The 15,511-nt window shown below is 42.0% G+C and overlaps 1 protein-coding gene across 3 annotated transcripts in view; it reads right to left on the bottom strand.

Annotated features, from left to right (window-relative positions):
• Positions 1-14,682, bottom strand: part of PACS1 (phosphofurin acidic cluster sorting protein 1) — an 85,589-nt gene extending 70,907 nt beyond the window's left edge. For 2 of the 3 annotated variants that reach the window (XM_089483562.1, XM_089483563.1), the window contains exon 1: positions 14,102-14,682. In XM_089483562.1, coding sequence (XP_089339688.1) covers positions 14,102-14,457 — 356 coding nt within the window. In that variant the 5' untranslated portion in view covers positions 14,458-14,682. Of the gene's footprint in view, positions 1-8,120; positions 8,880-14,101 lie in introns of those variants that run through there. The other variant, XM_089483564.1, reaches the window with a different exon arrangement.
• Between the last annotated feature and the right edge of the window lie 829 nt (positions 14,683-15,511).

Below are 15,511 nucleotides of genomic sequence, written 5' to 3'. Positions count from 1 at the left end.
CTTTAAAAACTTTTTATGACTAGTAATAGCAGCTGCAAAGAATTTAGCAATTGTAAAAGTTATACATTTGCTGAAGTCTACAAGGAGATAATCAAGATAAAACTTCTCTTGTCTACCTGGAAATTGATGGATAATTGGGATTATATAAGAGGCACGTATTTCTGTATAGAAGGAACAACGAAAAAGTACATGACTGATTGTTTCAACTTCCTCTGAGCTGTAGGGGCAGTATCTACAATGATAAGGGATCTTTTTGAATCTGCCTTCCAGGATGGATGATGGAAGAATATTAAATCTTGGTAACATAAAGGCCCTCCTGAACTTTGGGACATTCAAATTCTCCAGGTATCTGGCATGCTCTCTAGGCTTGCCAGATTCCCCAATAGGATACAGAGCCGATTAACTTATATGAGTTTGAAAGTCAATGTCTCTAATGCGCTGAGAGATTACAGATTTTGCTTTGACGTAACCTAGCTTCGAGATTAACATTAACAAAAGCCCAACAGAAGAAAGTTTACAAGTCAAGGCTTTCTTTCAAGAGGAAAGAAAAGGATCTGTTAAGATTAGCAGGGCTAAACCAACCAGGGTAAGCAACATTTTTAGCCATTGATTAAATTTGCGCAACCATCTGCATGCATCAATGGATAACAAACCTACTTCTAAATGAAGGATAACATTGGGGACACAGTTTGAAACACCCAAGACTGATCTTAAGAATTTCATCTGGACAGTCTCAAAGGGGGCAAGGCTGTTAAAAGTACAGACCTCAGAACTATATAATAATTGTGCTAGTATCTTGATAACAAAAACTTGCAGAGCCGCCAGGATGTACTGGCCTTCCTTGTTATAGAAGAAAGAACATAAAGCCTGGATGCTTCTTTGGGTGTTTGCTATTGCATTTGTTTGATGTAATTTGGCGGTTCCCTTGTCATGGAAAGTAATGCCTAGATATTTATAAAAGGACACCTGTTCTATATGGTTATTATCTAGAATCCACTTGTACTGCAGATGACTTTTAGAGAACACCATAACTTTAGTCTTATTATAGTTGATTTTTAATGCATGGTTTGTGCAGTGGATTGCCAGAGTTCTTAAAAGTCTGTTCAGGCCTAATCTTGTAAGTGACATAAGTACCACGTCATCTGCATAGGCAAGTACTGACAGAGGTCTATTTGATAACATGGGGGGGTAGTAGTTTCATGCAACCCTCATCTCCACCATGGTGTTAAAGCCGCTGGTTCCCTTTGTCTTTCTTGCACACCACAACTTTGACTGAAGCCCCTCTGCTGCGTCCATTTTCCTCACTGCCCCCTTGGATCTTTTTACCGCCCCCAGGCAGGGCATACCATCTACTTTGGGAATCACTGATACAGTGAACAAGGTAACAGACACTTTAACAGAGACCAACACATCCAGAGCTATGAAAGCTTTGAAATGTGGTGCTGGAGAAAAGTGCTGAGGATACTGTGGACAGCCAAAAAGATAAACAAGTAGATCCTTGAGCAGATAAAGTCAGACATCACCCTGGAAGCCAAAATGTATCTTGCTCTGAATACACCCATTATTCAAAACATCCCAGGCAGAAAAGAAGCATTTTATTTTTATTTTCCACTTGCTGACCAAGACACACAAATTACAACTAAGGTTGCCAGATTTTGTGCATCTGCCATTGCGACTCATAGGCAGCTGATAAACCAGCAGTAGAGAACAGCGATAAAGAACCAGCCAGCCACAGGAGTTGCAAAGGAGGGGTTTTTTTCCACATGGACGCAGACAATGCACTTTGATTTACATGAGGGATTATTCACAATTAGATTTACTACTAACTACTGTACAACTAAAAAGGGAATTTCAAGAATTTTAAGAATATTAAAGAATTTTATTAATTTTTAAATTTTAAGTATTATATTGCATTTAATGCCACTCTGCTTCATATGAGTCATTCATATATTTTATGAAGTTTAAGGTACTGTAACCTTTGGCTATGCTGGTCTATGACAGTAAAGACCTATTGAACTGAACTGATGGACATATTCAATCAGGGAGGTCACGGGTCTGAAATTATAGGACCTAAAGCAAGTCATCTATCCTCAACCTTTCCTAGCATTATTGTCTTTTCTAATGAGTCACGTCTTCTCATGATGTGGGCAATGTACAACAGCCTCAGTTTGACCACCTTGGCTTCTAGGGATATTTCAGGCTTGAACTGTTCAATGACCCATTTGTTTGTCTTCACAGCCATCCAGGACATCCTCAGCACTCTTCTCCAGAATCACATCTCAAATGAGTTGATTTTCTTTTTATCCAGTCTTATTCACTGTCCAAGCTCTCACATCCGTACATAGTGATGGGGAATACAATGGATTGGGTTATTCTAACCTTGGGGCTCAATTGTAGATCTTTACCATTTAGGATCTTTTCTAGCTCTTTCATGGCTGCCCTTCCCATTCCTAGTCTATTCCTTATCTCTTGGCTGCAGTCTCCCTTCTGTTCAATGTTTGATCCAAAGTATGAGAAATCTTTAACTATTTCATTTCTCGCATTGTCTAGGTTAAATTTATGTAGATATTCCATGGCAGTCGTTTTTGTTTTATGTTCAGCAGCAAGCCCGCCTTTGCATTTTCTTCTTTGGCTTTCCTCAGTAACTGGTTCAAATGCATGATGTTTTCCTCCAGTAGGATCATGTCATCCACCATCTTAGACTGTTGATGTTCTTTCTTCCTATCTTCACTCCATCATAACACATACTTTTTTCTCTGGTTTAAGCTACTATGTTGATGGAGTTATACAATTATATTAAGTATAATTATTCATGATCAGCACAACACAAGTGCATTATATGTGATTTAGCCTGGACATGCAGAAGGCATCAAAGTAATGTAAGTAAATGGAGAATACATTTATCAAGCTGTCTTATACTTGCCGCAATGTTTCTCATAATTTTATTGATCAGAATGAGTGAAGGCAATTGTTTTTATTATCGGCAAATAGTCATCAGGAAAGGTTTAATTTTGTATAGCACTCAACAAACCACAAGAGTTCAACTTTTAATATAAATATATAAAGTGAGCAAATTTTATGAAAGCCTCCACATTCTTTCATGTCTAAAACCTCAGGAGCCCATTTTTGCAAAGTCATTCGTCTAGTAATGAAGTTCATAAAATGTTTCAGTAATTGCAGTTTCATAAGTAGTACATTAACGTTGGCTGAAGAGATGCTGCATCATTTATTCATTACTCAATAAGTCTTCAACAGTGCATAACTTTACCATTTTACAAGCAAGAGTATCTAAAAGGTAGAGACATAGGATCTGAGAGGCAAAAAAAAAAAAAAAAATGAAATAGGAAATGCTAGGAATAATGAACTCAGGAGGTTCTACTTGACCAAGAACTGGATGAAGACTGCTTCCATCATGGCCAGCATGATAAGTTAGAGAATATCTGTGTTAATAGGGGTATGCTGCCTATAAATCCAGCCACCATTTTGCTCTCTATTATATTGTAACTAGGGATGCTATAACCCGGCGGCCCCCGTGACAAACCCGCTTTTGGTGGCCCCCTCCCGGTCCCGGTCCGGCCCCCAGCCTGGGGCCCGCGCGGCACCAACCCACCTTCCCCTGCCTCCCTGCGTGGCCGCGCCACCCACCTCCTCCTCCTCCTCCATTCCAGGCCGTGCAGCCATGTGGAGGAAGCGAAGGAGGCGGTGCGCGGGGGGAGGCAGGGATGGGGGGCGCGGGCGGGCGCGCGTAGGAGGCGCACCTCCTTCTCCTTCTCCGTTGCAGGCTGCGCCAAGTGGAGGAGGAGGCAGAGGTGCCTGCCTGGCTTGGTGCTCCCTGTGCGTGCATGCACGCGCGCCAAGGCAGCAAGCACTGGCAGGCAGCCACCCACCGCCTCCTCCGCCTGGTGCGCCTCCGCGCTGGGCACTTCCTTGGGCCTGGGAGGCGGAGGCAGAGGAGGAGGCTGAGGCGGAAAGGTTTGACCACTACTGAATTTAGCAAATGTTGAGTGAATTGAAAGTGGGCTCCTTCCTGCTTCATCTAATAGCAGTAGTCCCCAAACTGTCCACTTTAAAGGATTTTGGATTTCAGCTCTCAGAATTTCAGTCTGTTGCCCAACATGGCTGAGGCTTCTGAGAGCTGAAGTTCAAAATCCCTTAAAGGACACAGTTTGGGGACCACTGAGATAGAGGTTTTCTAGATATCTTAAAATCAGTGGAAGACATGCAAGTTTTCCCACAGCTGTTTGATAAATTTTAATAGAGCTGGGAACAAAATAGTAACAGGTGCAAATGTCTAATTGTCAACTATAATGTCCACAAAATGCTTATTGTCTTCTGGTGGTGAAGTAGATAAATTATCCTGAACCGCTGTGGGCAGAGATGAAGTGTCAGGTGATGGAGAACCTGAAGTGTAGGATTTGTATTTATATTTGTAGTTATAATCAGAGGATGTTGCTCTGAGGAGAGCCTCTGTGAGTGTTGACTTAGTTACCGATACCATGTTCGTTGGAATGGTGTTGACTGAAGGAGGTGCAAATATTTCCTGTGTGGATGTTGATACTGATTGTAAAGAAGAGGTTGGTATCACCAATGCTAAAGAAGGGACTAATGGAGCTATCGAGATCAGAGCCACATGCACAGCCACTGTAGCCAGGATAGTCAAAGCAGTAGATTGAACCAACAATAGATTGAACTAATGATGGAGGTCTCAAGACAGTAGCAGTAATTCTGGTCAGTGGCGAAGGCAGGTGACACCTCCAGTCTAGGGATCTACATGCATAAGGTGTTGGAGGATGTGCAATACTTGCAGCTAACAGCCCAGCAAAGCTGAGCTCTAACTCTATGTTCATGTAAGAGAGATATTTAAGGATAATTAAATCAATTCTGCTCTGATGAATAGTCTGGATGAGTTACAGATGATCCTCCAAACCCAAAGGATTCCAGTGGGTGAAAATAAACTGCTATTGCAAACTCAAGTCACCACACCAAAACCCAGCCAACACAGGCAACAATTACAAAAATGCAACTGATTATATAGCCTAAATGTTTCAATGATTTTTAACTTCACCTGAACAGAGGAATTTTTCCTATCACTACCTATTTCTAATTTAGTAATTGTATTTTCCACATTTAAATTACTTTCAAGTCAGAAATGTATGTTTTAAGCAACTCTATCATGTGTTCCACATGGAAGAATACCGTAGCAAAAACCTACAGACATTCTAGCTTGCCTTATAATGAAAAAAGTTTAAATTATAAAAAAGACATTTGTATTTTAATGACTGTTCAAGAAAAATGAGAAGACACATTAGATCAAACTACAAGTTAGATCAAACTACAAATCAATGTCTTTATGAATCTGGTATACTACACTGATTGATTCACAGCAAATTCACAAACTGCAATGGATGTTTAAAAACAAGAGCACAACACATTCCCCCAGACACAAAAGGCAAGAATATTAAGAAGGATATAAACTTACCACATCCATTGCACTGTAGGTACTGTTCCCATCCCAACAGTGTTCATTATGAAATATCAGTAGAAGTGCCTGCACTTAATTATATCCCACAGGCCCCTTGCTTAGAATAATCCTATAGAATGGGAAGATCCACACTGCAGAAATAATCCAGTTTGCCAACATTTTAACTGCCATGGCTCAAGGATATGAAATTCTAGGAACTGTAGTCTGGTAAGACATTTAGCTTTTCTGTCAGGGAGCTCTTGTTCCACAACAAATTACAATTTTCAGAATTCCATAGCCATGACAATTAAAGTGGTGTCAAACTGGATTCTTTTTGAAGTGCGGATGCAGTCTAAAATGACTATTATGCCCACCACAGCAATCCATTTTCACTTTACATCACTATAAAGAGTTTTAAAAAATGCAAACATCTGGCCTGATAAATCAAATTCACAGGTCCTTAATTATCCTTTCCCCCCCCCTACAATGTACACTTCATTATTCTGTTTTTACAATGTTACTTTTATTATAGACTCATAGAATCATAAAGTTGGATGAGACCACAAGGTCCATCCAGTCCAACCCCCTGCCATGCAGGAAATCACAATCAAAGCATCCCTGACAGATGGCCATCCAGCCTCTGCTTAAAGACCTCTAAGGAAGAAGAGTCACTACACTGAGGGAGTTTGTTCCACTGTCGAACAGCTCTTACTGTCAGGAGGTTCCGCCTAAAGTTGGGGTGGAATCTCTTTTCCCATAGCTTGCTTCCATTGTTCTGACTGAAGCTGTAATTTCTCCGTAGGTCAGACTAGCACTCATTTAGGGATCCTTACCACACACGCACCTTAAGCAAAGATATTAACTTGGGTTTTCTACTGTGCTGGGTACTCTATTTCCAAAATTTTTCCAGATACTGTTTTAGTTGTAGGCTGTTGGAACATATTTGCTTTCTCATAGGAAAAAAAAACCCAGTTACAAACATAACAGTTACAAGATTCAATCTTGTAAAACAACATGGCCAAGCAGAGGAGTCAGCCAGTATCAACACTTGTGTAGTGTATACGTTCTGCTCTGCAATTTCCTCTATTACACAAATGAAATTCCTGTGTTCATACAATATGCAACACAGTTTCCGGTGGCATAAAAAGGAGCTCAAAACCGTAAGAACAGATGCAACTGATTACCTGGCTATTACAAAGATGCATCAAGCACAATGGTAACAGAAACAGGGAGGAGTAACTCTTGGCAAAACTGAGATACCAAGTGACTGACAAAAAATAAATAAAAATAAGAACAGCTGAATCTTCTCCACTCTTGCGAGTTATTGCTATAGGCCAGAATATATTTTATTTATATAGTAAATATGGCAGTGACTGTTATGACCTCTTGCGGTCTTAACACCAATTTCCTCTCCATAGCCGAAGCTTTCAAAGAGAAAAATACAGGAACAATAAGCACAGTTTTCATCATACGCAGATTCTTCACCCGTAATACACACAGCCACCTCAGAAATGAGGTGGAGAATAGATTTCACATGCAAGATGAACCAAAATAATTCCTCTGCCCCTTTAATGGAAACAGACAATTGAAACAGGGCTAGGAAATCCAAAAGCTGTCATGTAAGATATACAGTCGGCCTTTCTTATACACGGATTTTTATACATGGATTCAAGCATCCACGGTTTGAAAATGTTCCAAAAAATATACATTTACTTTGATTTTCCATTTTTTATAAGGGACACCATTTTGCTATGTCATTATATTTAATGGGACGTGAGCATACATGGATTTTGTTATCCACAGGGGATCTTGGAACCAAACCCCAACGTATAACAAGGGTGCACTGTACTACTCAACTGCTAACAAGGGACTGGTAACATCGACAATGTCAAGGTAAGGGAGCCCTGGGAGGGGAGTGTATAGTAAGAAGATAAGCAAAATAAGTAAGTCAGCTGTATCAACCCTCCTGGGCTTGGAACTCTGCATATTTTTTGATCTGTAACTCCCATAATCCTCATCCAAATGCCTAATGCTGGTTGAGAATGACAAGAATCATAGATTAACACATGGTGGGGCAGTCTGAGTTGTACGGTTCCTATGCATTATTGTAGAGGCAGAGGAATTAACACCAATATAAAACTTTTAACTTTTCCTTCCTGGTACAAAGAGGATTGCTCTTAAATGGATTTCAGCTCAAGTCTGGCTTGGAATACTCCCCAAAGCTTCCAAAGAACTATGTGAACTATGTACTGTATTTAAAAGGTCCTCCCCTCAATTGGGGACTGAGTAGAGAAAAACAGCCTCAGATTCAAAACAAAGAGACAACAGGCATTCCACAGAAAATTAACACTCAGCTATCAAGACACATTCTTCTATTAAGCTTGTCTGATGATCAGCAATACAGTTGGCCCCTCCATATTTGCAGGGGGCAAGGGGGCAGAACCGCAATGAAAGTGGAAAAAACACGAATAGCCATGGTGCCCCTCTTCCTCAGCAATATCCTTTTGGGGGTGGCATGGGGAGACTGGGTGCCATGCCACCGTGGTCCCTCACCCTCCCTCCCTCTTCATCCACCAGCTGCTTCTGCTGCCACCATCGTGATCCCCAGGAGGCTTGCTCACCCTACCTGCCTCTTCTTCCACTCGTCTGTCCTACCTACCTTTCTCTCACAGCCAGGGACCACTTGCAGGGACCAGGTGCAGCAGAGAAGCCAGCTTTCTTTCTTTCTTTCTTTCTTTCTTTCTTTCTTTCTTTCCCTTTTGTCCTTTCTTCGCCTCCCCCTCCAGACAAACTCATGAATAATCAAATCCCCAGCTGCTAAACTGCAAATGTGGAGGGATGGCTGTATATCTATGATTCTTAAAAGATGGATAGGGAAAATGCTGCCCTTGGAATGTAAGCAGCTGAATTGTCCCAGCAATCAGAAACACAACATACGTGACATTATAAACATGACTGCATGAGAGCCATTAGGGCTGAAGGGCAGGATATAAATACCTAAATAAATATAAATATTATGTTTGTTAGCTGGAAAATATTGCCCATTTCTCATGCAAGTTCTTAACAAGAGTTAAGCATATCTCTAGTTTGTGTCTGACGGAAGAATAACAATCGGCCACCTGGACTCTTCAAGATCAGCCATATTTAGGCAGACTAAAAATAAGCAGTGACCAATAATTTTAGAGAGCTGCTTATCTTCTGGGCTGCATCTGCACTGCAGAAATAATACAGTTCCACGCTGCTTTTAACTGCTGTGGCTCAATGCTATGGAGTTATAGAATTTGTAGTTTTAAAAAATAATTAGCCTTCTGTTAGAGAGCTCTGGTGCCACAACAAAGTACAAATCCCTGGATTCTATAGCAATGAGCCATGGCACTTGAAGTGGTGTCAAACTGGATTATTTCTGCAGTGCAGATGTAGGCCCCAACTGTTGTTTCTTACTTATGCTAACTTCTCATCAACGAGGCCAAACAGAAAGTTCTGCCTGCCATCTCAGCTGTCCTCAGAACAGCAGCAGCTAGATGCAAAAAATAACTCAAATTAAGACATGTGACAGGAAGTACCTCTTTTATCCTTCAGACAGAAAAAGAGGGGTGATACAACCAACTTCATGCAGCCGGGGCTCAAAGATGCAGCCAGAGACAAGCTCATAATTCACAAACTATGCTAGGTCATTTGGTACAGAATAAACAGCTTTGATGGGTCAACAGCTGATAAACATAGGTGAAGGGGACATATTTAGTATGCACTTTAAACTGCTTTATTCCCTTCAGCATGTTTTGGTTAATGCCACCAGGTTATGCATTTTGTTGCTGCTAGTTTTTGTTATTTTATTATTAATTATACTTGGTTTGTTTTCATTTTAATTATGCATTTTCACTAAACATGGCCTTGCTCTCTGTGTATGGAAAGAGAATGGATATTACAGTCTAGTCGAGGACAAGTGTGAATTCTGTAAAGTGAACAAATTCTTCAGACAACCAGAGGCAACTGTCTAGATATCATCTGATGGCCAATATAAAAATCAGATTACCTAACTGGAAAAAGAATATCAAGAAGGCTCTACTCTCTCTGAAAAAAACAATACCAGGAGCAGACTGTGGCACAGACCACAAACTGCTAATATCATAACATAGAGGAAAGCTAAAGAAGAACACCAAATCAATTACTGTGCCAAAATACAACCTGAAGAACATCCCTGGATCATTAGATAAGGTTCAAAGTAGATTTGCACTGTTAAGCTTTAGCTGACTGACAGCCAGAAGAACTTTGGACAGACATTGTCAGGGAAGAATGCAAAAAGACATTATCTGCAGCCAAAAAAGAAAGAAAAGACTCAATGAATGACAGATGAAACTCTTCAAGCAAACATAAAAGGGAACAGAAATAGGGTCAGAACCCTGAACGCAACCATTTGATGATTTATGCACAGGGAGAAAGAGAACCTCTATAACAATCAATGCAGAGATAGAGCAGATAACAACAAAAAAGATAGAAGAGATCTCTTCTACAAGAGCCAAGAAACCAAAGGGATATTTAAACCAAGAGTGGTGGTACTCTATGATCAACACAGGAACACACGGCATGAAAAAAGAGGAATAAAAAGCAGATGGAAACACACTGAAGAACTATACATAAGAGATGTAAGGATAACAGATTCATTCAAGGAAGCACCATTTGCAAATAAACCTACGATTATAGAAAGTGAAGTGGAAGCTGAGCTCAAAGCATTTGGGAGAAATAAATCACCTCAAAAAGATACCAACAGAGTTGTTTCAAGCAACAGAGACAGAAACCACTCAAATTCTTACTAAGATCTGTCAACAAATATGGAAAACAAAAGGATGACCCACAGACTGGAAACACTCAATATACATTCCAGTCTGCAAGAAAGCGGACACAGGAATGGCAGCGACCACTGGACCATTGCATTAATTTCCCACACATGCAGTTATGCTCAAATTTCTACAACAAATACTTTTAACATATATGGAGCAAGAAATGTTAGATGTCCAAGCTGGGTTCAGAAGAGGAAGAGACATGAAGGATCATATTGCAAACAGGTTGGATAATGTAACTCACTAAAGAATTTCAGAAGCAGCATCTATAAAGCCTGTACTTTGCAGATTACAGCAAAGCTTTTGATTGTGTAGATCATGAAAAACTATGGATCACTCTTTTAAAAATGGATGTACTACAATATTTGATTGTCCTAATTTACTCGGGACAAAAGTCACTGTTAGGATTGAATACGGGGACACAGAATGGTTCCTAAGTAACAAGGGAGTTAGCCAAGGCTGCATTTTTCACTCAGTTTCTTTAATGTAGGTGCTGAACAAATCATATGCAAAGCTGGAATATACTTCGAGAAAGGAGGTGTGAAAATTAGGAGTAAAGAATAGCAACAATTCAAGATATGCGGATAACACCATACTACTAGCAGAAAATAGTAAAGACTTGGAACAATTATTCAAGAAATTCAAGGAGCAAAGTAAGAAGGCGGGTGTATAGTTGGAACAGTAAAACAAAAAAACAAAAATAATGACCACAAATGATCAAAATAGCTTTACTGTAGAAGATGAGGACACTGAAACAGTTCAAGATTTTTCATACTTAGGGTCAATCATTAATCAGAATTGAGACTGAAGTCAAGAAATCAAAAGACAACTAGGATTTTGAAGGACAGCTACAAAGAAAATAGACATGATGTCTACAGAGAAGTGCAATTACCAATTTCTATATACGTATAGTTGTGAAAAGTAGACAGAGAAGAAAACAAGGAGAGAATCATCTCATTTGAGATGTGGCGCTGGAGGAGAGTTCAACAAATACGGTGGACTGTTAAGAAGACAAATAAATCAGTCCAAAAGCAAATCACACCTGAACTCTTCTTAAAAACCAAGATGACTAAACTGAGACGATCATACTTTGGACATATCCTGCAAAGACATGACTCAACAGACAAGACAATGATGCTTAGCAAGGTAGAAGGTACCAGGAAAAGAGGAAGACTTCATTGCAGATGGACAGATAGGGCTATTAGAATCATAGAATTGTAGTGGTGACATGAAGGTCCCAAAATGGTGAAGGGCCTGGAAACCATGCCTTATGAGGAGAGACTTGGGGAGCTGGGTATGTTTAGCCTGGAGAAGAGAAGGATGTGATATGATAGCCCTGTTTAAGTATTTGAAGGTGTGTCACACTGAGGATGGAACAAGCTTGTTTTCTGCTGCTCCAGGGTCTAGAACCCAGAGCAACGGATGCAAGTTACAGGAAAAGAGATTCCACCTCAACATTAGGAGGAACTTCCTGACAGTAAGGGCTGTTACGCAGTGGAAGACATTCCCTTGGAAAGTGATGGAGTCTCCTTCTTTGGAGGTCTTTAAACAGAGGCTGGATGGCCATCTGTTGGGTATGCTTTGATTGAGATTTCCTGCATGGCAGAATGGGGTTGGACTGGATGGCCCTTCGTGTCTCTTCCACAAGAATCTATGATCCTATTCTATAATTTTATTCATTCATAGGGTCACCATGAATTGATGTTGGCTCTCATTCATAGGCAATTAACAACAAACAATAAAAAAAGAAAGAATGAACACAGCTTAAAGCAGTTTTCCCTCTCAATCCACTGTCCAGAGGACAATTCAGAGAAGCAGCTGGTCTAGCTTACATTTAAGTAAATATCTCATTTACAAAGGAGGAGATTTTTAGAGGAACTATTCCCACCTCCACCATCAACTTCATCTTGAAGGAGAAGTGATGTTTTCCTCTCCCAGGAGGTTCTTCTCATATCTGGAAAGTAGCTTTCTCTGCCAGATTTTCTAATCTAAAGTGTTCTAAAGGGACCAGTTCTGCAGAGAGGGTTGAAATATCCCCAGACTTTAAGCAAAGGATTTTCAGTAACATCTAATCTGTATGCATTGCATGGAAGAGTCATTCTGTTCCAGCTAAAGAGAGTTATGTCTTTTGGAATAACAATGTCCCTCAACAGGGCTGGTGTGGTAGAAAAGAGAGATGAAGGACATGTTACGCATTCCTAAAACAATCTCCTTCACAGCTGCTTGATTTTACTTAAGGTATGGCTGCAAGAAACCTCAACAACTAAGGTGAAGTACATCACGGCCTTACAGTAAGGCAATGATCTTTCTCATTCATGGAAGAAGGGTGTGTGTATACTGTTTGTCCACGAAGAGACAAATCTTTCCCTCTCTTTTTTTGTGACAACTGTGATTTTCATTCAACACAATCAGAGAGAGCTGCAAATAAAGGGCATGAAGACTTCTGACTAAGGCTGTGCTCTCTGGAAAGCAAACACTCCTTTCCCCTGATAAAGAATGGGCTGTGTCTATGTGTCTGTAAGAGAGCGGTGCTATGACTCCTTTGGATGGGTGTGAGAAGAATGCAGCTGCTGGAGGATAAATAATTTGACTCGTCCTCCATTCTACACAGTTAAAGAGGGCTGGTTTTCCTTTATCTATGTGAATATTGTACATTGTAGATAAAGAGAACCATCCTGTCTGCCATAATTACTATGTAAAAGAAGAGACCCTGTAAAGAACCACCACCTCCTACTCTGGAACATCTAAGTCCCCATAATATACAAACTAAGGCCTGTTACAGACTGCCAAAAAAGAGCTGCTTGGGGTCTCTTTGGAGGTATGCTGTTTAAATGATGCCTAGGTCCTAAGAGTCCGGAGGTTGCACCAAAGCCACACTCCATTCCTAAGCATCGGAGTGCAGCTTTGGAGCAGCTTCCGGATTCTTAGGATGCATGCATCATTTAAACAGCATACCTCCAAAGAGACCCCAAGCAGCTTTATTTTGGCAGTCTGTAACAGTCCTAAGGCTGTATATCTACACCCACCTGGGCATATAAACCTATCAAAGCGCAGCCTCTAAGCAGCTACCCTTCCCCAGCCCCATAGAGACATTGCTTAACGGATAAGTCGGTTCTTTGATGCTAATTCATTTTACGTATTCCTCACTCCTCCACCTTTATCGCAAACGTGTGCAAGAACACAGGTCAAGACACACATTCAGAGAGCAATCCCTTTTAAAGCATCTAGATCCATCCTGGAAAGGAAAGAAACCTCACCTGGCACAGTTTCCACAAGTGGGAAAGTCAATGGGATTCCCTGCCCTCCATAGGCAGAGGGGCAATAGGGGCATTTTGAGTATGGGAAGAGAAAAGAAGGCAAAAGGCCCTTCCTAGATGTGCTTTCCAGTTGCATCTCCCTTTATGGCGACCCTATAGGGTTTTCTACCCCAAGAGAAAGCCATGCTGCGTCCACATTGGAGAAAATAACCCGGTTTGGTACCGCTTTAAACTTGCTGTTTGGCTCAAGGCTATGGAATTCTGGGAGTTGGAGTTTGTTGTGGGCCACAAACTCCAACTCCCAGAATTCCATAGCCTTGAGCCAGAGAAAGAGTTAAAGCGGCGCCAAACCGGGTTATTTCTCCAATGTGGACGCAGCCACATTGGGGAAGGGGGCGAGGCTCTGCTCCTTCCTTCCTTCCTTCTTTCCTTCCCTTTCCCTTCCTTCCTTTCCTTCCTTCTTTCCTTCCTTTCCTTCTTTCCTTCCTTCCTTCCTTCCTTCCTTCCCTTTCCTTCCTTCCTCCTTCCTTCCTTCCCAGGCTGACCTGGGGACGCAGCTGGGGGAGCTGCGGTCGACCTCCCAAGTGGCGTAGAGGTTCATCTGGACGGGGCGCCCTCCGCCCACCGAGCCCAGGGCCGACGCCGCTGCTGCCTGCGGCTGAGAGGAGGAGGAGGAGCACGACGGAGAGAGCGAAGGCTGAGGCGCCGAAAGAAGCTGCTGCTGCTGCTGCGACGCCGCTGAGGACGGAGGAGAGGAGGACGAAGGAGCCGGAGAAGAAGAAGCCGCCGCCGCCGCCGCAGCAGCAGCAGCAGACCCCGCCGCCGTTGCTGCTGCTGCTGCTGCTGCTGTTGCCCCGCGTTGGCTTCCGCCGCCGCCGCTGGAGGCCCCTCGCTCCGCCATGGCCGACGAGGACGAGGCTCCTCCGCTAACGGCCTTCGTTCCGCCTCAGTCAGTCTTCGCCTTAATTACCTCAGCAGCCGCGCTGCAAGCTTGCGGACTCGGGCACGCGCGCCACCGCCAGGGGAGGAGCTACAGAGAGGCGCCGAGAAACGGTCCCCCTCCCCGCAGGAGGTTTTGGACTCCAGCTCCCACAATCCCAAGCGATTGGACAACGCGGCCGAGGCTTCTGGGAGATGGAGTCCAAAACTCTCTTAAAGGGCACCGTTTGGGAAGCGCGAGCGAGCGAAGGAAGGAGGGAGGGAGTCCGCGCGCCCGGCTCCTCCCGCGCGTTGATTGGCAGCCGCGGGGCTCCTCCTCTTGGCTCCGCCCCTCCTCGCCCCGCCCCCTTTGGCTGAGGCGACGTTTTTCGCACCGCAGAAATAACGCGGTTTGGCAGCGCTTTAACTGCCACGGGATTCTGAGGAGTGTAGTTTTTTGTGGCACCTGAGTTCTCTGACAGAGAAGGGTGTCAATCCAAATCTTGTAACTGACCTGTCAAGGCAAACCAACACTTAATAACATATAATAAATAATAATAATAATAATAATAAACATTATTGTTATTATTATTATTTCTATCCCACCTCTTCAACAAGACCAAGGGCTCACCTCAGTAAAAACCATACGATGGTTATGTAATCTTTCAATTTACATGTTTTAAGTTATTGTATGCCATGACGGGTCACATATATAAAGCACATTGCCATAATTGTCCACTGTGACCATAATTGTCATAGTGGACAGTTATGGCAACCCTGGATAACATAAATCCAATATAAAAAGAAAAAGGTCATATGTAATCTTTTCATTTATATGTGCATTATGGGTGACCTATGAAGTCAGGCAAAGTCATTTAAAAAGACAGAAGTAAAACTGTTAATTTACAAATGTTGAAAAAGCATTAATATTATTAATATCAAACTGTAAGTTACAGTATACACTCGTGTATAAGGCTAGAAATGTAGGTTAGAAGTTGGCCCAAAACACCTCAGTGGACTTATCCAGGGGTCAATGT

The sequence above is a fragment of the Sceloporus occidentalis genome, unplaced genomic scaffold (genome assembly GCF_023333645.1).
Source record: "Sceloporus occidentalis isolate IW3139 unplaced genomic scaffold, rSceOcc1.0.p SCAF_20, whole genome shotgun sequence".
NCBI classification, from domain to species: Eukaryota; Metazoa; Chordata; class Lepidosauria; order Squamata; family Phrynosomatidae; genus Sceloporus; species Sceloporus occidentalis.
The sequence above is the reverse complement of the archived record's forward strand: the minus strand, read 5'-3'. Positions and strand labels throughout refer to the sequence as shown.